At 51.4% G+C, this 20,519-nt stretch overlaps 6 protein-coding genes across 6 annotated transcripts; 1 reads left to right on the plus strand and 5 right to left on the minus strand.

The window, feature by feature from the left end:
• Positions 1 to 818: 818 nt before the first annotated feature.
• AA0111_g5604 (hypothetical protein) lies at positions 819 to 2,417 on the minus strand (the record flags this gene model as incomplete). Its single annotated transcript, XM_028651735.1, has 2 exons — positions 819 to 1,147; positions 1,208 to 2,417. 2 exons carry the CDS (start codon positions 2,415 to 2,417, stop codon positions 819 to 821), a joined length of 1,539 nt encoding a protein of 512 aa, XP_028506809.1.
• Positions 2,418 to 8,228: 5,811 nt separating this feature from the next.
• On the plus strand, positions 8,229 to 10,685 carry AA0111_g5605 (hypothetical protein; the record flags this gene model as incomplete). Its single annotated transcript, XM_028651736.1, has 1 exon — positions 8,229 to 10,685. One exon carries the CDS (start codon positions 8,229 to 8,231, stop codon positions 10,683 to 10,685), a length of 2,457 nt encoding a protein of 818 aa, XP_028506808.1.
• Positions 10,686 to 12,019: 1,334 nt separating this feature from the next.
• On the minus strand, positions 12,020 to 12,364 carry AA0111_g5606 (hypothetical protein; the record flags this gene model as incomplete). Its single annotated transcript, XM_028651737.1, has 1 exon — positions 12,020 to 12,364. The coding sequence occupies one exon, from the start codon at positions 12,362 to 12,364 to the stop codon at positions 12,020 to 12,022; it is 345 nt and encodes a 114-aa protein (XP_028506807.1).
• A 297-nt stretch (positions 12,365 to 12,661) lies between these two features.
• AA0111_g5607 (hypothetical protein) lies at positions 12,662 to 13,166 on the minus strand (the record flags this gene model as incomplete). Its single annotated transcript, XM_028651738.1, has 2 exons — positions 12,662 to 12,911; positions 12,988 to 13,166. The coding sequence occupies 2 exons, from the start codon at positions 13,164 to 13,166 to the stop codon at positions 12,662 to 12,664; spliced, it is 429 nt and encodes a 142-aa protein (XP_028506806.1).
• A 575-nt stretch (positions 13,167 to 13,741) lies between these two features.
• On the minus strand, positions 13,742 to 14,276 carry AA0111_g5608 (hypothetical protein; the record flags this gene model as incomplete). The annotated part of the gene is made up of 2 exons (XM_028651739.1): positions 13,742 to 14,100; positions 14,147 to 14,276. The coding sequence occupies 2 exons, from the start codon at positions 14,274 to 14,276 to the stop codon at positions 13,742 to 13,744; spliced, it is 489 nt and encodes a 162-aa protein (XP_028506811.1).
• A 1,274-nt stretch (positions 14,277 to 15,550) lies between these two features.
• On the minus strand, positions 15,551 to 15,850 carry AA0111_g5609 (hypothetical protein; the record flags this gene model as incomplete). Its single annotated transcript, XM_028651740.1, has 1 exon — positions 15,551 to 15,850. The coding sequence occupies one exon, from the start codon at positions 15,848 to 15,850 to the stop codon at positions 15,551 to 15,553; it is 300 nt and encodes a 99-aa protein (XP_028506810.1).
• Between the last annotated feature and the right edge of the window lie 4,669 nt (positions 15,851 to 20,519).

The raw sequence follows: 20,519 nt of genomic DNA on the forward strand, positions 1-20,519 counted from the left end.
GTAAAATGATCCAGCATTTCCTAGATAAGCGCGAAGAACCAGCGTTTTGGGGTTGGGTCGGTCCATCCAGTGTTCTGGGCATCGGATCAGGGACCAAGTGGGCTAAGCTCTACGATTAGCGGCGAAAAAGTGGCGCGCCAAAAGCTTGGTAACTCAGTTCCTGGCTTTCGGTAGATGTGATAACAACTCCAGGGGCAGTGGGCGGTTATTCAGCTCGCTCTCGCACTCGTCCGGACAAGGACAGAGAATTGTTCCTCCAATGAGTCTCGGTGTGGCTTTCGGGATGGGAGTCAGGATAGAGAGTTTGCTTTGTCGCGATAAGACATACAGCCCTCATCTGGTATGTGCGGCTGAGATTTCAAGACGTAGGGCCGAAGACCGTCGGGTACACTTCGCGGACGAACAGTGGTCGTGACGCGCGCTGATGTGCGCGTGGGTGGGCAAGGCTTCCATGCAACGTATATGTGGATCGCTCACCCAAGACCCAGAACATTGGGTTTCAACTTGGAGACAATTTACTTGGCTCCGGGGCATCTCACGATGGGGATTGTTCCGCGGGGCAGACGTAGTGTTGTCTCGACCTAGGGAAAAGAAAGATGAAGTTTTTCGTAGTCTTGCGAGCGCGTCAAACGTCTCAACGCGTCATCTCCTCGGAGCGCCATAAACTTTATCCCGATACCTAGATTCGTCAGCGACGGTTTCATCTGGCATTTGTTTTTCATCGTTATGGATTCTCCCGAATGAGGTGGTCAAAAAGATCAAGGTGAAGTAAGCACATAATTATTCATTACTCGTTCTCATCATCAGTAGACACTCGTCTACAAGGTATATCTGAATCCCTCAAGCCCCTCGATGATCTTGCCGCCGTTCGCAGCCCGCTTGTTGGCCATCCAGAACTTCAAGTTCAGCAACAGCGAGATGATGATAATCATGCCTGAAGCGATCATGCACGCAACGATACCAGGTACATAGGACGGTGCGTCTTGAGTCCTGAAGACAGTGCCGCCAATGATACCACCAACGCCTCCTGCACCGACCAGAGTAGCGCTGCAGAGAGCACGCTTCCATTGTCCACGGATGTTGTTTGCTTGCCAGGTGAGGATGCAGGGAACGTTTGCATTTGCAGCGGCGGTAGCGAGGAAGACACCTGATCAGAGGTGTTAGTGGATGTGAAGAAGAAGGATTGTTGGGGTGAAGGTGAACTTACCGAAGTATCGGACGCCTACATTGGTACTGAAACCGATCATGGGTAGGCCGATGAGAGCGAGGACACCGTTGGCGATGACCCATGGACTGCGAATGTGGTACTTGTCTCCCGCCCAGGCGAAACCAAGCATAACGAAACCGGCGAAGACGTAAGGTGGTGCGATAAGACAGTTAGCGGCAGCGGGACTGAAACCCATACCGTCTTTCAGGATGATGGGAAGGAAGTAGGCGATGGCGTAGGTGATAGTCGTGGTGAACATGAAGATGAATGCGAAGCCCCAGACCTTAAGATCCATGGCTCCAGCAAGGTAGCTCTTGAGGTTGAACGCTTCAGCGACGACGTCGTGGCGATCTTCTTCGATGCGTGCAACGATGAAGTCGACCTCATCCTGGTTAAGGAACTTCTTCTGGGTCTTGCTGGGCTTGGCAGCCATTTCGGGGAAGTCGACAATGAAGTACCATCCTACAATACCAATCACTACAGTGATGACGCCCTGAAGAATGAAAATCCATCTCCAACCGGAAAGACCTGGTCCGTAGCTGACAGGTGTAAGGGGTGCCTTCTTGGTGGGTCCGTAGTGTGGACCAAGCCAGTATGCTGCTTGGACGCCGTGGCCGCTAAGCAGAGAGAAGAGGTAGCCGAGAATACCTGAGAAGGCAGACGACAGCATGCCAATGAGGAAGAAGACGGTGTTACGCTTCTGGAGCTCGAATCGCTTGTACCAGCACGAGAGGAGGTATGCAGAACCTGGGAAAAAACCGGCTTCGAAGATACCGAGAAGGAGGCGAAGAGGGATCAGCGTGTGCCATTCCTTGACGAAACCAAAGCCAATCATTACTGCTCCCCAGATGATGACAATAGTAGGGAGGAAGAGTCTTGGACCCAACTTCCTTAGCACAACTGTAGCCGGTGGCTGGAGTGCGACGTAGGTGATGAAGAAGAGCAAGACGATGATGCTGTATCTCTCGCCAGTAAGCTTCAAATCGACACCCATGCCTGCGACCATGGCGACACCAAGATTGGTCCGATCCATGAGCGAGACACAGTACATGCATCCGAGTGTTGGGATGAGTCGTAGATCAACCTTGCGGACGATCTTCTTCTGCTCCTCAGGTGTAAAGCGAGTAATGGCGGCATCGCTGGCGGTTGTGTCGGACTCAATGCGTTCCAAGGTGGTGGCGTTACCCTTCTCTTCAGCGAAAGACGCCATGGCTGATGTTGGAGTCCTCTGAGACCCGGTAAAGGGGGCTAGATGTGGACCTCAATTGAGGGATGATGGAACCAACGAGGTGGAAAAAAGAAAAGAGGTAGAGAGATGACTTTCTGATTGAGAAGGATGAAGGAGGACTTACTTGCAGCTGCCGGATACTCGACTTCATATACACTTCTGCTTCCACAGACTAATAGGCTCGCCTTCCCCAGATTCTTGCGGCGTCGCCTCCACCATACCCCGGACTCGTCAAACCTTAGCAGTCTGCATCCGATACTGACAAGCTCTCTAAGCTATCTCGCCTACTACCTATCGATTTCACCATGGTATGGAGTCTTGAGCCCATAGCTCCGGAGACGACCTACGACAGCGGTTAGCAGTATGAATACCAAGGAGCCTCAAGCAGCCTCAAGCAGAAAAACACCCGCGATAGTGCTGTCTGGGCCCGACAGTATGGCGGCGTTCACTCCGGTAGAGCGTGATGGCGCATGTCAACACGTTGTCGACAGTCACGCCGAGCCTATACCCCGCGTGCATAGCCATCAATATGGTAGGAATCTGGAGGTGGCTGTGATGCATTGGATACGTAGTGAAGTTTTGGGGCCTGGGCAAACACTTAGCGGGAAGTCCGCTGTGCGCTACGAGCACGTGGCGTGGGCCCAGACTCTCAAACCAAGGCCTGCAGCTGAACAACTTGCCGAAATCCAGTGCCATCTGGAATTGGCAGGGCATCTTCCGCTGGTCCAAGGTGCGAATATCGAGATATCGATGTATCATGTGCGGAAAGGTTCCACAATACATGCGGTTCAACGCAACTCAGTTCAAGATCAACAATCATTGCATGAGCCCTTATTTTGCCCAACTGCACGCAAGTTATGGTCAGTTTTGCGTATGGGTACATCCAGAAATCCGAGTTCTGGATGTCTTGGGCGTCCAGGTCTTATTATGTTGGTACAATGAGTTTGAGGTGCGCCGAGTGCGGAAAGTTCCATGATCGCACTTTGGACATTTGCCTAACCGGCCCTTCTTCCGCGACGCAACTGTCACGCTGCAAAGGATGAAGCTTCCGATAGCGACTTTAGTTAACGTATGCCTGAAAGTATCTTCGAACCAGCGGGTACTCCGACGGAACATGCCCTGTTTGTGTGCTTGGAGAATCTTGTGAACGTCCCAAGTGCTAGTGATATTACCGACAGTCCTGTCGCTCTCGGATTGGAGTAGGATTGAGGGCGTCTTGAAATTGTCATGCCGAGGTGTCATTCCAGCAATGTTATTGGACGTCGAGCTTGCCAATTCGAATGGCGCAAAATCGTTTTCGGACGCCTGTGAGAAACGCAACCACGAGTGTGTCGGCTGGTCAAAATATGGCGGTCATCGTGTTGCTTTTGTTTGTCGCTACCAGAGGCTCAACAAGTGTGTAATCTCTAGTCGAATTGTGTCCAAGGCAGTGCCGAGGCAAAAGACGCGTTGTGTTGTCAACTGAAACAGAATATGTAGGTTGACAATATAGCAGAGACCGACGAAGAAACAAGCGCTACCTTTGAAGATCTATGTAGTTCAGATTACCGAGAGTTAGGTAGTCATATCCGAGGATGTGTTGCAATGGCGTCGTTGATCAGTGATCAACAAACTGTGCCGATCCGGCTTTGGGTCGAGAAGATATCACGTGACTTGGGGGCCTGAGTCAGTTTGCCATATTACATGATGTACAGCTTGCAACGTGCTACCTTGACTCTTCACATCCGAAAACACTGACCTTTTGGAGACCAGGGTGACAAGAAGTATGCACTTTTGAAAGTCTCACTGGTTCGGTCTATCCGCTCCTAGACTTATTTGTATCGAGTTTCCAGAGTTAAGAAAATTGCGATCAGGGAAATCGAAGGTCGTGGTGAAGTGATGTTTGTTTGCGACCATCCTAGGTAAGGATCTTTGCGTCTCCTGAAGTTCACTGTAGTGTGTAGGGCCGCCGCCCATGCTATATCAGTTGTGGTTTCCTCTTGGTTTCTCAGACGATTGGTTTGTTTGAGAGCTTCTCACGGAGCAACAGAAGCGCTTAGCCTTCTTTCAATTTCTATGCTAAAGCGCCAAATCTCAACCTTGAGCGATGCTCAGAGCGCGATTAATTGTGAAGGTTGCGCGTTAGAAGGTGGTTGCGGTTAGTGGCGAAAATGCTAGCGTGTACAATAATCAGTAGTGGAGTCATTGTAGGGCTATTGCCCACATGCCGGGATGAAACCACCCATATCCTGGGGCGGTACGAAGGCAAATGTCTAAGCACCCACACGTAGGAAAAATCTGGAGTACCTGGAGAACGGGCTGGGTATCGGGTGACTTCTACCTGACAAGACTGGGGTTGAATCGTTGAATCCCGAACGTAGAGCAGACGTACCACGTGTACAACAAGATTTGACCCGACAACTAGACAACTGAGACACCTCCAGATCAGCAGTACTCAATACAGAGCTCTCATTCGCAGAAGGTACTGAACAAGCTCGAAATCGTAGCTATTGCTTTTCCCTTATGTTGTCGCGTGGTACCTGTAGTCGCTGGCGGAGGATAGGAATTTTTGCCCACAATAACCGCCGGGTGGGTCTATTGGGCATCCTGAGTCAACATACCCATGGCGTCAAGGCTGGAAGTGGGTCCATAAGGCAGCGATGAGCCGCAAGACCATGTGTTCGGGACCCAATTGGGGACCTTTTGGGCAGCGAAGGATTCAACAATGAGACGGAGTGACATGCCAAATGTGAGTCACACGCCATGATAGGAACGGAGCGCATTCTCTAGGCTATAGAGTGGAATGGTTTGCGCGAACGAACTGAAGCTGGATAGTGCGGTGAAATGAAAGCGTTCACAATCCCATCTTTCAATTTCGCTCGGGTTCAGACGAGATGGTGGATTTGTGGTGGGCTCCAGGGCTGCGCTTAGCGAGTGTCCCACGCGTTCCTCCACCCAACCAGCGCTAGCCCAACGGCGAAGACGACATCAGATAGAAGAGCGCGGCCGGAGTCTTGATATAAGAGGAGCGAAGCCTAAGAAGCAGTTCAAAAGGCTGGAACAAGGGCTTTTGGGAGTTGACGTGCAGTAGGTCATCGTGCATATGATTGTGCTACCTACGATCTCAGTACCATGCCCAACAACTTGTCGATTGTGGAATCAAATACTCATCGGTTTTAGGCATCGTGGCATCCTGTAGGTTTTCGCGATATGTCTGGTGCAGATTCTCTCCCATATTTGCGATGGTGTTTTTCAAGTTGCAGGTACATGACTGTGTACCGTGGTACAATGGCTGCCGATATCGCATCAATCTGACACAGGCTTCAAGCCAAAGATTTTGATATCTGCAGGGTGTCTGCGATGTGCCGAAATGATTCAGCCATGATTCTTTGCCGGTTGCACGAAGAGTCTAATTAGACGTCAGTGGAAGAAGTTTGTATACGGAGGCCCTTTGGAGCAAGTCGGCAACCCGTATTTGTCCGCTACCCCGCGGCGGAACTGAATGGATGTCACAACGAAGGTTAGCTGAGCATTTGACGTGTGCGACGAGCGCTGTTCATAACCTGGTGTTCGGCACTGACTGGGTCGCGCAGAGTGCTGCAACTGAGCCGAAGCGAATGTGTTCTGAGTGGCAATCATCAAACATCACGGCATATCCATGGCGTAGACGTGGGTTGAGAGGGGGCCACAGTAGTACAAGAGTCAACGTCATGTGTGGTGGTGTAGGTGCATTGGACGAGCGGTCACCTTTTCAGAGAGGGACCACTGCACCATTTCGTCTTACAGCAATGGCACCAGCGAATGACAAAGGTGGGCAGGATGCACTACATGAGAGTTTTGATGGTGGTGGTGGTGTGTTTTACCACGACTGCGTGGAGCTTGATCTAGCAACGACGAAAATTCAAGACGCTGTACTTTGTGTATAGAGTCCGTGCCATGACGACGGTCGATCACGACATGATGAGAGGAGCGCGGCAGCGGCCACCTCGGATACGATAACGGTCATCGTGCGTGTGACGTTCGCGATCGAGGTGCCGTGGAAGGTGCAGGTTGGGGCATTGGTCGCATTCAGATGCGCATCATTTGCTCTGGTTCTGGCCAGACTTGTTGAGAGTATTGCGCTGCTCGATGTGGTGCGTCTCTTCACCGGAAAGTTTGGTGGGGTAGTGTAGACAACTAGGCGAGTAAGCAACGCTTGACGGGCCGCGTGATTAGAGCTGCGTCCGAGGCGATTCGATGGGGTTGTTACACCGATACGCTGTCTTGCGTGTGAGTGCGTTAGTGCCGGGCAGGGCAAGTGCTAACAAGATGTGATTTGCGTGGTTCTGGCAACGTAGCGCCAGTCAGACTCGAGACCGAACAACGAGAGCTCGCAGTGGCGAAAGGACACATGTTATGCTTCGCGTCGTGGAGATTAATGAAGGTAACGATGGTGAAAGTGCTCTGTTGTTCCTGCATGGTAAGCGCGATTGACGTGGCCGAGCCAGGAGGAAACGAGTTAGCTGTTAATAAACGATGCAGTGCTGAGGCTCCATGACGTGAACCGTGAAGAAAGGCAAGGAAAAAGTTCGATGGAGCTAGGAAGGTCTGCCTGCCCTACGAGCGTTCACCGTGTGATGCTGCAGAGAATCGCGGGCGTTGTGGTAATACACGATAGATAACGCCAAGGCGAGGTGTGATCAGCAGCCGAGGACGCCGTTCGAGTCTAGCAGGCGGGCGACAAGCTTTGGTGACGGCTGCATCGAGCGTCGCGGGCGTTGAAGCCGTGGTTCTGACGAGCGAGGGTGCTGGTCGTGGCTCTGGCGAGGGCGGTGAAGTGGTGCATCGAGGTGCAGTCCGCCCTCGCCTTCAGCCCTCACAGACAGGCGAACGGCTCGCATCAACGAGGGCCGGGCAATCCCGGTTTCACGTCGTTCCAACGGAGACGATGCACGACCACTCAAACCGATGGATGTTGCGCATCTGAGGCAGCCAATGGCCACGCAACTGGCTATTATTACGACCAAGACACCTATGATCAGCATCAGGGTGGCCGGGTGGACAGGGTGGGCAGGGTGAAGCAGTGTGGGTGCATGGCGAAACTGTTGCAGACTCGGCCTCGGAGGGCAGGCCTCCCCCTACACGGGCGGCAGAGTGGAGTGAGCAGTCGACATGGCAATTCAACTGAGGGCAGCTGTTGCGGCTGGCAACGAGGGCGTCTGCATGCACACTCAACCAAGAAATGGTGTGGAGGCTGGCTGCGTCACTCGTAGCGGTACTGCGCAGCCTGGTGCAGACATGCCATGACTGAAAGGGCCGTAGAGGGCGGCAGAGACAGCCCCTCCTCCAACCACTAGGTGTTGGAGGTTGACTGGGCAGCGACGGATGCGGTGCGCGCCCAACGATTAGACGCATTGCATGAAAGAGCTAGCCCGCTATAAGGCAGTTTATAGTACCACGCCGTTTTGAATTTTACGGGCGGGGGAAAAGTTTCGTGTGTCGAAGCCCGAATAACGCCTGCATGCCTGCCTGCCAGCCTGCTGCACACGAACTCGCCCGTCATACTCTGCATCTGCCTCGCATATCCTCCTGCTTCCCTCGTCTCCTTTGCTCTGATCTTCTTTTCCCCCCCTTCACCCACACCGTCTTCATGAGACGGTAGCACCCTCAAAGACGCCCGTGCTAATAATGCGCTCTCGACGTCTCGCCTGATTGTCAAGGATCGCCCCGCGACGCTTTTATTATCGATAGAGCCGCTAGATATCTTGCCGACTCCTGCCCTCTGCGCGCCTGTGAAGCCCGCTACTCTCCCACAGAACAAACGCCGCTGCCAACATGGCGAGCCCACAGGAGATGCAGCCTACTGTCGAGGACTGCTTCTCCGATGACAGCGAAGGCGGCTCTATTCCTTTCCAGGGCCGGCGCTCGCCCAATGCCGCTAACGTCTCCACCAAGCGCTCGCACCCATCCGACTTGGATAAAGAAATGCCGCCCGCTCAGGAGAGGGCGCCGACCAACATCGACCTTCGCTCCGACTCAGGGTACAGCAGCTACACCACCGCCACCGTCAGCAGCACTAATTCCGCTCAAAGTGCTCCTCCCCAGCGCAGCCCGCCCCAGGTGCCTGCTGCCCCAGTCCCTCCTCAGCAAGAGGCTCCCAAGATCCGCCGACGTCCTACCGTCTCAGAGTCGACCAAGCCTTCCTCCAAGGCTTCGTCCCGACCCAAGTCAATCTCCCGCACTGCCTCGACCTCGTCCAAGCCCCCAGCCATCATCCAGCAACGTGAACGCCGGCCGACCGTTACCCAGGATCCTCGCCCGGACCACAGAGATCGTCGTGATAGCAGAGTCGAACCGGAATGTGCCGACCCCAGGCGCACCAAGTACGACCCCAACGCGCCTGCCCCAGCTCCCCGTCGTCATAACATCCGCCCTGAGATTCACCCATCTCAATCCGCTCGCGACGTGCATCGCCCTTCCCAGGAAGACACCCGCTCAATGCGTTCTGATCCCACCCCCTCCCCGTACTACCCGGACCAGCGCCAGTCCTACTACTCACACGCTGGTGCCGTTATCCAGCCAGCCACGACACGTCCCCGTCGTCCCTCTGTGTCTCGACCCGTCAGCTACAGCGGTGAGCCTGGGCCTCAGTACCACTGGACTCAGGGAGCGCCTGGAGGATATGCAGGCCACCCGCAAGATCATGGCCCGCCCCTTTCCCAGTCTGCGCTTTACCGTCAAAGCTATTCAGGCCAGATGGGCCCCCCATCCGGACCATATGCAGCGGCACCTGTATACCACCCTCAATACGGCTACGGGATGGCCCCGTCTTACGACGGCATGCAGAGGCCAGGCATGACGCACCGCAATTCGACCAATATTGCACGCACTGGACCTATACCACCCCCTGTCGTCGACCAAGGTTCGCGTGATCAGTATTCGGCAAGGCGCGGCCAGCCTCAGAGCGCCACACAGCCCAGGTTTCCACCCCAGAAGCAGCTCCAGGGCGAGGCCTACGAGAGTTACAGCGAATCTGATTCTGCATCATCTGACGAAGACGACGACTATGAAGCCGAGCCCCATCCCGACGATCACTACGCCCAGCGTGCGCTCATGCCGCCTCCTCCCCAAAAGCTCGAGCGGACCAAGTCCAAAGCGAAGCCTAAGAGCAAGAGCAAGAAGCTGCAGCGTCCACAAATCTCCCACGCCTACACCACCTCGGATCTCGAGCACGTTCGCGCTGACCGCCGCAAGTCCCAGCCTGTTGTTGTTAACCACGACCCCCCTACCAGCCGTCACCGTACTACCAAGAGCACAAACGAACCGTCTCGCCGACAGTCAGTCAGCCGACCTCCTCCTCCACCGCGTGAAATTCAAACCGAATATCCCGCCAGAGGTGGTCTGGTCTATGTGCACGACAGCACTAAGGCTGAGCGGCGTCGATCAGCTCATTACGGGAAGTCTTATAACGACAGACATGCTGAGGCCAGGGAATATGAACGCCTCGAAGCTGAAGCCAACGCTAAAGCTGATGCTAGGGCTAGACGCGAGGCTGATAGACGTGAGGCCGAGAAGGCCGAGGCGCGATATCAGGCTGAGCAGGAGCGCAAACGTGAAAAGCGTAACTCAAAGGTCTATTACCAACCTCCCGCCGCGTTCGACAGTAGCGACGAGTATGAGTCTGAAATCGAGGCTCCCATCCCCGAAGCTCCAGCTCCTCCTCGCCGCCGCCGTCCTACTGATGCGGAAGGTCGCAAGGTCAAAGAGCGTGCCCCACAGAAGACCAGGCGAGATGAGATGAAAGCGTTGGAATACATCAACAGCCAACGCGGTACTGATGCTCCGTTGAACGACCACATCCACAGTGCCGCAAAGAGAGCTTCTAGGGTACCGTCAATTCCCTCTCATTCTGGCTCCTCTGGAAGTGACAGGCACACGGCCGTCACCAGCAACGGCAACAACGAGATTCGCCTCAGAGTAGACGCGAATGCCCCACTCAGCCTGCAGTTCAACGGCGACATGGAGGGTCGCACCATGCGACTCATCCCAGGCGAAGACGGCATGGCAGAACTCGTCATTAGCGGAAATCCTGACGGTGGCAGCGAAAAAGGCAGCAATGCAGGTGACAGGAAGGCATTGGTCACGCGGAGACAAGCAGAGGAGATGAACGAAGGCAGTATACGCAGCCACCGTAGTAGACGCGAAAGCCGAGTAGTACGAGATTCTCAAGACGATAGGATTGAGGTGCAGCGACCACTGCGTCGCCGCGCCAATTCCCATTATGTTAACTGAGAATCTTCGAACCTCTGGCATTCGCCCACACCACAAAGATGCGTAGACAGATTTCGGCCTTTCCTCCACATATTACACGCCTGTTCCTAACTTATCCTTGTCTGACCGGCAATTTTCATTCGATCTTATTTCCTTCGTTGGGTGGATGATTTTCAGACCAAAAGCTTATCACGAGCGTGGACAGCCTTCTGCGGCAGACCTGCTCAACAAAAAAGTTCGGATCGGTTTCTTCATCGCGCTTTCGATTTTGGTACGGTTACCCACTCGCGCTGCATGTTTGTATGTTTGCTGTGTTCCTTGCGACAGTGCAGGTTACATTGTTATTGTTTGCTAGACTGGAACGCTCACGCACACCAACATATAATGCGTAAGGGCGGTCGCGCCATCTGGACCTTTGGATCGATCACAGATTGTACGGTTATCTTCTTCCTACCTTTTGTCGCGCCTTTTTTGAGCGTTCCCCACACCGCCACCACCCCCCTTCTTTTTTCTTTCCCTGCACTATACCAGCTCCTCACGGAGGCTTTTCGGACCTTTTTGTTTGGCGGATGTAATACCCTTTTTTCTCTATCACTTGTTGTGGCTGGATCTACGTGGCAGCAGAAATGTGTGGGATTTCTTTTTTTCGCTTGTCGCAAAAAGTAAGCAAAGGTCGATGTGTTGGCAACGGCTACGACGCTTATGATGATGGTTGTATGGATCATGAACTACGCAGCGCTCTGAATGTTTTCCATTTCTTTCTTTATATAGCTGAGTGGGACTGATGGATAGAACTGATCTAGAGGATACTGCAGCTAGCCTGTAAGCATCACTTGGGATTACAATCATATCTCTTCCACCCTCTAGTAATCAGTGTACCCTGTGTTGGTTCACCGCAAATGTGATGCGTAATGATGCCACTGACCTCGGCTTGCATATCTGCTTTTTCGTACCGCCTATGCAACCAGCCCACGCTCACCCCATCCCAATTCGGCCCACAATGCTCCGACATGTCCCACACGTTGTTCTTTTTCCCAGTGTTCCAGATCATTGTTTCGGTACTGTAAGAAACGGGGAAGTGCCGGTACTAGACGTATTGGTGGTGTCTGTTTGGACGGAGATTTCCGGCATTACTAGTCATATTTACATAGGTATGATATACCCGCCTCACTTGCCTTACTTGTGTTGGGCGAGTGAATGCATGGTGGGTTGCCTACGTGTCGAGATTTGAAATGAGATGTACATGGCCAGCTTAGTAGGAAAATAAAAAGTGAAGCAACCATTGAATTTATCCGATGACATGTCAGTGACATATGCCTGACGGTCTTCTCTCTTCAAAACCCGGGGTACCATCACTACGTTGAGTGGCTCTGCTGTTCCAACATCGATTCTGCTTCTTGCTCTTGAGCGGAATATTGCGGAGAAAGCGGCCTCCGCTCACCTTCCAGAAGTGTGCTGTTCGTATCAGCCACTCCTCTGCTTCCAACCGATGACTCTTCATCGCCAACTTCATCCGGCCTAGCTGCCTCAGGCTCATCAACCCATTCGATACCCTCCGCATCTACGAGCTCAACACCCCATCTGACATCTCCCTTCCGATCCTTGAACCAACCTAATCTCGTCATTTTGTCACTGTTGGCGAAACCTTCAACGCCCTGCTCTTCGATTAGACTAATTAGACCATCGCTCCCAGCAACCATGGTAAGTACGTCTGCCAAGCACTCTATAGGGTGCTGCAGAGATGAGCTTGGATACACGACCTGCAAGCTCACGATGAGAACAATCAGGATGATTATGAGCAAAATGAGAATGACCAGAGAGATCCAGGTAGCAACCTCATTCATGACCAGGACTTCGAAACGTTCCGTGAACGTTGCGTTAATAACACCATCTTGCCAGTCAAGGGCATTCTTATAAACCGCTCTCCCAGAATCATCAGCTGAACGGTAACCACCAAGTTGCGATGATCCAGAGTGAGCAGAGTGCTTGAAGAAGGTCTACAAGGTCTTTTCGGAGTGCCAGAATAGTGTGGTTGTGTTTAGCAGTGCATCTGAGTTCTTGTTGGCAAGGTGCCAGTTTGCGTAGGACATGAAGTCGACATTGAGACCGCGGTCGCGGTCGCGGATGTTGAAGCGCTCGCTTTCTGTTTCCCCAATGCTCTTGTTGTATGAGAGCCAAGAGTGTGCCCTTCTTGGAGCGATGACATACGGAGCTGTGAGAAGCTGGGTCATGAAAAAATGACCGTAACTGGTAAAGGAAATGGTCAGCTTTCCATCCATAACTCATGAGCGCGATGTGGTAAACCAAAAGCTAAAGTGCTCACCTAACATTTCCATCAGCATCGTTTCGTGTTGGTTCAGGATACATAATATCCCAGGCGTACTCCCATGCATTCTGATCAGGCTGAGTATCAGATAACAAGACGAAGTCCGGGACGTTTCCGGAGCTCCTGGCTACGATAACGATAGCATTCGCGACCTCGATTATCGGCCCACAGTTCATTATAGACATCGTAGGTTCCTCTGTGAAGTAGAGAAGCTCCTCACTTGCATTTCCAAACGTGTCGCCATTATTCTGGTAAGTTGTGTTGAGTTCGGCTCCAGAGATTTCTGCCGTCACTCCCGGTCCAACAATCCATTTTATGATAAAATTACGATACCAAGAACCATGGACAACTACGTTCTCAGTTCCGCTACTGGGATGTGAGAAAGATTCACAGCAAGTTTCAGTCGTGTTTTCAGTCACAGTTGTAGTGCAATTCTGAGACAAATCAGCAGGGCCTTCTGGTTCAAGCATTGAGCTGTTGCTAGTCCAGTATGCAACAACAGCTTGCCCACCCGGATCTGTGCCATTCGCACAGCATGACAATCGTCTTGGAATTGAAAAGACAGATGCATTGTACAACTCGCCGTTGAAAAGGGTAGTCGGCAGAGCAAACCCTGGTAAAGTCTCGTTCGTCCGGTCTGGGTAAACGTCTGCGGCTCGGTTGAGCCAGCTGGAGTTTGGCACGACGATCGGAGAACATTCCAACGGACTCCGAAGTGCAGATGTAATAGAAGAGATGTTGGCGGGTGAACTCAGGGATCTGAATTCGAATGGTTCTCATCTTCAAAGGTCGCCTTCGAAGACATTGTGACGTTTGGTAACGGATCTATATCGAGGGGAGTGAAAACCCATTCATCTTTCGTCCATGGTAGTTGTGGTGGGTCGAGAATGATCTCGTCTAGCGCATTATATAACCACTGAATCTTTGACGCTTCCAACAAGGATTCAGTTATCTCGAAATGACGTTCACGTGTGCCATCGTCGCTTTGATAAAAGTTTAAAGGTTCTTGCCGTAGCGAAAACGGTGCTGTGATGGTGTTATCTGCATCTATCATTGGCTGCTCTTGTGTGACTGCCTGCCTCTCAAAAACAGCAGCCATAGATATAGTGACTGTTCAATCAGCTACATGTCTTTATTGAAGCAAGAAATTACTTACGAATTTGTGACCGAGTTGTTCCGGCAGCAACAAGACATAGGATCCAATGTTTGCGTAGCGCTGCTTTCACAGTGGCCCATACCCAGTACGAAGATTGGTACGTCAAAGATGCTCCCCGTTTGGGAGCCATTGCGTTTCGCGACATAGAGAGATATGGCTGCAAACCCCGCATAGGCTTGTCAACGCCATCCCAGCTCAGACCAATTCCCACTGCGATCAGTGTAGCTACAAGGGAGTGAGGCGAGAAAGTTGTGTTGAAATGGCCCACATCGACTTCGAAGGTGAATGCAGTACGGGAGAGCTTTTTCTCTCGTGCATATCCGCGAAGAATCAAAATGGCTACTGTAGTAGCAAAAAGATAAGCTAACAATGCGAAGAGCCACTTTTTGTGGAGCATTGAGGGCCTCCAGTCGTTTCCAATGCTGGCTTTAGATTTTGGAGAGCCTGGGGACAGTTCCTTCTTCCTAGCAAGTAAGTCTGACCCTTCAGCTTTGACTGCCTCACATTTCGATGTACCCTCCGAAAGAATGCTTCCTCGCAAATTGTAAGTTCGTGATTCAATCGTCTCTTATATGTGTGGTCGGCTATGTCCAGCTAGTGTTTGTAATGTAGCCATAGGAGGTGAATCGATTTTGAGGAGTGAAGCTGTCCCAATGATAGCCGCAGGATCCGATCTGAGGCCTAGCGGTCGTCGTCTGACCGATAAGCTACATATCATGCTTGTTAGATAGCATGCCAAGAGCAGGAAGAGCACGGATAGCGTTATCCCAATCTCAGTAACAACCAAAATCCTTCCCCTCACGTGTGTAACACTACCAGGTGCACTCTCTAGCATGCTGGAAACGTTCTGGCCGAACTTGTCTACAAGAAGTGTGGATATCTCCTCAAAATCGCCATGGACAGTAAGCGGTAAGGTAATGTACTTGGCCCAATTGCTGTTGTGAAAGGAAATATCGTCCAATAAGGCAAAATCAATAGCTTTTTTCGGTACGGACTGGCTACGTCGCTCGAACTCAGAAACGTCAAAGGAGATGGACGTTCCGGCTCCGCCAGTCGATACGGTGACTGGCATGGCAGCTGCGTTGTATTGCGGAGTGCATACAGCAGATCGTACCGTCAGATTTTCCCATGAGGCTAGTTCACCTTCGGTATAGTCGATCCATGGCGGCGATACAAGAAGCAGATCAAGCCCCACGCATTGCTCAGACAAGCTATGTATGAAAGTGCGAGACCATTGTTAGAGGACCATGTTCCCACTAGCGAGAATTTCCGGCGTCTGGCCGTACTCATCAACAAGAGTTCGCCATGACACGTAGTCAGAGGACATGTTTGTCCAGAGTAGGCCACCATCCGTTGAAAAGGTATCGCTCTGAAAGAACTCACCCGTCATCACTAATGCCCATCCTAGACATCGATGGGTCCTTGAATCCGAACCTCACAACCGTCCTGCGATCGAATCTGCAATCCTTTGGACTTGACGGTACAAACATCGTTCGGGCACGCATCGTTTGACTGTGAGACGTTCGCGGCTGTGTAACTGATATCTAGAATTCTCTTATCAGATAGAACCATTGGTGTACAATGATAGTCTAAATGGAACACCTCAGTCTCTGCTTGCCAGATACCGTTCTCGAGTGATACGCGATCGATGCCGCTGTTAGATGCGCCGAAGGGCACAATGAGATATGAGTCGAACATCCACATCAATGTGGAGACGTTGAAAGGATATCCACTGATAGTGCGGGAGTAAGTATCTCTTCAGGGTACAAGTTGAATAGGTGATAAGTCTTTCCCCGTTGTCTGACCAGCTGCGTATCGTTGTAGTTGCACACTCTCCTTTGTGAAAACATCCTTTGCAATTAATAGGGCGACGAGAAGGTTGAGATGCCGAGTATGCTGACGCCAGCTGCAAGCGAAGACAAGGCCAGGGCCCATCCTCTGTATCCGCCACTCCGCTTTCGGGAAAACCCTATGAAGATGCTCTTCCACCACACCCTGGGCGAGTACAATATGGTGAACTTTGCTTTGACGGTCTCCGAGCTCGCCATGCGCGCGTACGCTTCTGTTCTTTTTACGTCCTCGGCAATCTGGACAACAGCCTGCGTGAAGAAGACTGCAACGATGGTGGGCGTGTACCTCCACCCAAAGCACAGTCCCGTGGACCCAACATCATCTTTAAGTCCATGATTGTTATAGGACTGCCAGCAGAGTGTTGCCAAGACGATAGACAGTACGAGTGACACTGTACCTAGGGTGATCAGGTGAGGGCGCCGCAGGGTGTAGGGTAGCCATTCAGTAAATTTCTGCAAATTTTGATCTTGGTAATCTGCCATCAGATAGTCAGCCAATGTCTAGCTTAGTAGATAGAAGTATTCCGCACAAGGTTCACGCTTTTAGGTGTTGTCCGGAGTTCTTATGCACTGCTGATCAAGCGAGTCGCATTCATCTACCGCATTCAGTGGAGTGCCTGGTGGGCCTGTGCGATCATAGCTAGTGTCCAAGAGTGTTTCTTCCTCGTGTATAGCATGGGGAGATGTGTCGATTTGCGATACGGGCTCATACTGCCCCAGTATTCGTGACTTAGGCCTGGACACGCTGCCAACGCTGCTGCTTTGCATACTTTGCTCATGTCGCATGTCATCGTCAAATTATTCGCTATCAGGAAGCGATATCCACGAATAACGTTCGCGCAGCTCTGGTGACGAATTAGTGTTTTATCGCGACATGTTGTCCGCACAATTAATCGCGGGACGCGGCTCCCAGGCAAGTCTTGAGGTGGTCTGGCTAGATCTTACCGGTGGTACATGAATGCTGAAATAGATAATACAGGAGGCTCACCGGTTTCAGGCAAGCAGCTCTAGTGTTGTAAGGCTGGACACCATACTGGTTGCTGGCCACGCAACGATTACGGTCTGCATGCACAGCCTGGTTACGCCTGACAGTCCCTCAGAGAGATACAACGTCCGCTAGCTAACATAAGCCCAACTGATATTATCACGAAGGTCTGGCACTAGGTACAACAATCCGGTGAGAATGCAGCTTTCGTTGATGTATGATGACATCTAGGCCGCAATGTACAAATCCCGAAGTCGATGTCAACGCTAGTGCCTAAACCGGAAGGCGCTTCGCGTGGGGACAGGTGATCGACTAATGAATGTGAGATACGATCGTAACACGAAAAGTCCTTGAAAGGGAGCAACGAGATGTTATATAGAAGCAGGTGATAAATGCATATGACACGTACTTCAACCTTACGAAGAAGAATCACAAAAAAAGTTAAGTCTTTCTTGTAGTACTGTAATTACTATATGTGCTTTGCGAGAGCAAAACAACGGTCGTTAGCGCTCCCACATTCATCACAGTATGCGCAAACTGTCTGGTTGTAGAAGAAGGACCACACTACGAGAGAAATAAAGTTCCTCTAACAGGAAACTGGATTACTCAGGTTTAGTATTGATACATGAGCATCAATAACTAAATGACCTCTAGTATGACGCCAGCCTCATAATTCTGGGCCGCCGATGGGCCGGCTTATCCATCACTGTAGACTGAATCTTCTGGAAGACCAAATCAATCTTGACAAACACCCAAACGCCTTACATGGACAATGTCATGCCAGGATGAGTGTACATAGCGAACATCTCGAGACTGCCATACACAAGACGGCTTTAGGTGAGCTGGAACACCTCGTCCTGCTAGTCATACGTCCTTGCGAGGTGCCGACCGAAACACCGAATCCATATGAAAGGTGCTAGTACACTGTTCATCGGCATCGTTGTCTTGATCATGGTTGTCATGCAGAGCTGCGAGATCGTGAGAACTAGCTTTCTTGGTACCACTCAAGCTGATTCTATTGAACTTGTCAGTGATCTGCTTGGGGGGATCATGGAGGTCAGTGGGGATAGTGACGCAAATGTAATCGACTGGGGTATAGCATTCAGAAGGCTTATCAAGCTCGGCCCAAAGTGGTCCACGCTGTAGTGTACGTCCTTGATGATACCGCAGACGATATCGTGGGGTGTAGTACCAGTGCAGTCTCTTGAGCAGCCATCTACAGCATACCAGGATGTACCCGAAGCGGCTTCTACGTTTCTGAGAATTTCGAGATTTTTCGGGCTTCGATGCTTGTTGACTGGACAGCAAAACTTCGCGTCTGGTTTCCCCAGATCAGTGAGGTTGGTGCTCTCGAGAGTTGTGTTAGCAGTCGAGTTACACTGCGAGAGATTGATAGCATAGCTTGTGACCAGCTCTGTCTGTTGGTGCTTGACTTAACACTGGACTCGTTTTGCCTAGGGTAGGAAGAAGCTGAGTTAGCGAAGACTTTCCGACACTATGGACAATTTCGAAAGAAGTGAGGCTGAGAATGGGGATTTTAAGTTGCTTGCTCGTTCATTGGTCTGTAGTAGATTGTCAAGTGTCTCCACCAATGTGTGTGTCTTTATCGTCTGCCTGACAGGTAGTTACTAGAGATATTTGAATAGAGTGAAGACATGCTCCAGTTCTTTGTCCCGCTTGCGACCACGCTTACCATTAAACTTGATGCCGACCACATCATCCTCGACACTGCGATCGCACTCTTGAGCGAAGCAGGCATAGATCCCTAGCGATGAAGACCGGACTGTCTTTAGCTCCTGCATGATATCCAACTGGAAGAATTCTAGGACGGACCATGTCTCAACAAGCGATTCGAAGAAGTTCACCGGGAGCACTTCTTTAGTGCCCAACTTACCGAATCTAGGTTGGTCTTATACAGCAAAGAGAGCCTATTTAGCTCGGAGATGCTTGGCACAGTTTGTTCTTCCGTGTCCCACTCTAATATCTGACCATACTTTTCACTGACGAGGCCCATAGCGTATTCCGTATTCTTGATGAACGCTGGCCGCAGGTGTATCAAGGGCGCCAACTCGTAGTTGAGAAAAGCTAATTTACTTGTTGAATGTTGAACACGAGCATTCAGAAAAATGAGTAGTAGATTTGGACGTAGTTAGATCTTTGAGATTGAAATGGGGAATAGCGTATTGCGCAAGGCCATGAGAGTACCTGTGATGCAGACAAGCATTGAGAATGGACTGGTCGATATCCGGACGATGGCTAATAGTAAGCGTTGGCCAAGCTGAGTCGTCTTCAGGACAGCCGAAATAATGGTGTACGTGCTCGAAGTAGTCAAAGATGGCTGCTCGTGTGAACGTAAGTCCTCCGAATCTTGTTCCTCTAAGCAATGCCTAGTGCAATGACTCGGCTACTTGAGCTCAGGTAGTGATTTGAGTGATTCTAGCCATTGTCACTGCTGATCGACCGATTCCATGCATGTGTCGATTGGCGATAACAACACAATGTTTGGGACAATGAGGGGCACAAGGTTAGGGGTGTTGAGGAAACATTGCGTAACTGTATGCACCACCAAGGGAGAATGTCTGTAGGCTGCAGTGGTGGGATTTCATGATGGATCGCTGGTGAGAGGAAATTCTCGCAGCCTGCGACAGCAACAGGCGTCAGGCGAGCGCCCTCATGCCGCTGCAGACAACGTCACGGAGTCCGTCATCATACAAAAATGGATGAGCTTGTATCAGCAACGGAGAAAATATTGCTAAGCCAATCGCGCAAAGCAACATATGCTTACCTGATGTCTTCTGTCGAGACAAAAGAATGACAGCCGTTCACTTTCAGCGTTTTGCAATTGATGTCTCAGTGCGTCTAGGAGGTCACACATGGTGGTGGTAGTAGTTGTCGCTTTTTACAGTTGCCATAACCCATACGAAGCAGGCACGCCCAGAGACGCGAAGCTCCCCCTCTTTCTCCTCAAAGCCTTACTGCAACCTTCCCCGCTTATACTCAATTTTTCTTCGCTACATCGCCAAGTTGCGGTGAAAGCCTGTCAAGAGTCGGTCAGATAACGCGCAGATTGTCGTCGGAAGGCCGCAGACGATCGGAAAGCGACACCAGCGCCTAGAAATCACCGTCTCGCTAACGGCACAACCCGGATTCCGATGCGACACGAATTTACGAAGGCGGACCACCGCGCCACATCATACAACTTACGCCCCGCGGTAGAGGTGAATAACGTTACACGTTATGGTTGGGGGGATGTTTGTTCCGACAGCAACCCTAACGCAAGGGCGGGGATCAGGCTATACGCCAGTCCGGGGAAAGCGGGTTGCGTGGATAAGGCTTGGGAGAAAGGCGTCGGAGTTTACTAGGTAGAAGGCTACGTCGTCTTACCAAAGATGAAACGACGTTGAGGTTACGTTTAGCTCGCGTCTAACGTGCGACCCCATAGCTTCCCATTCGACGTCTCAATGAGATGATGTGATGACAGGTGAGCTTGGCTCTGGCTATCGCTTAGCAAAAGTAACGGGGGAAGGTTTGCGCCACG

The sequence above is a fragment of the Alternaria arborescens genome, assembly GCF_004154835.1.
Source record: "Alternaria arborescens strain FERA 675 chromosome Unknown contig_11, whole genome shotgun sequence".
In the NCBI taxonomy this organism is placed as follows: domain Eukaryota; kingdom Fungi; phylum Ascomycota; class Dothideomycetes; order Pleosporales; family Pleosporaceae; genus Alternaria; species Alternaria arborescens.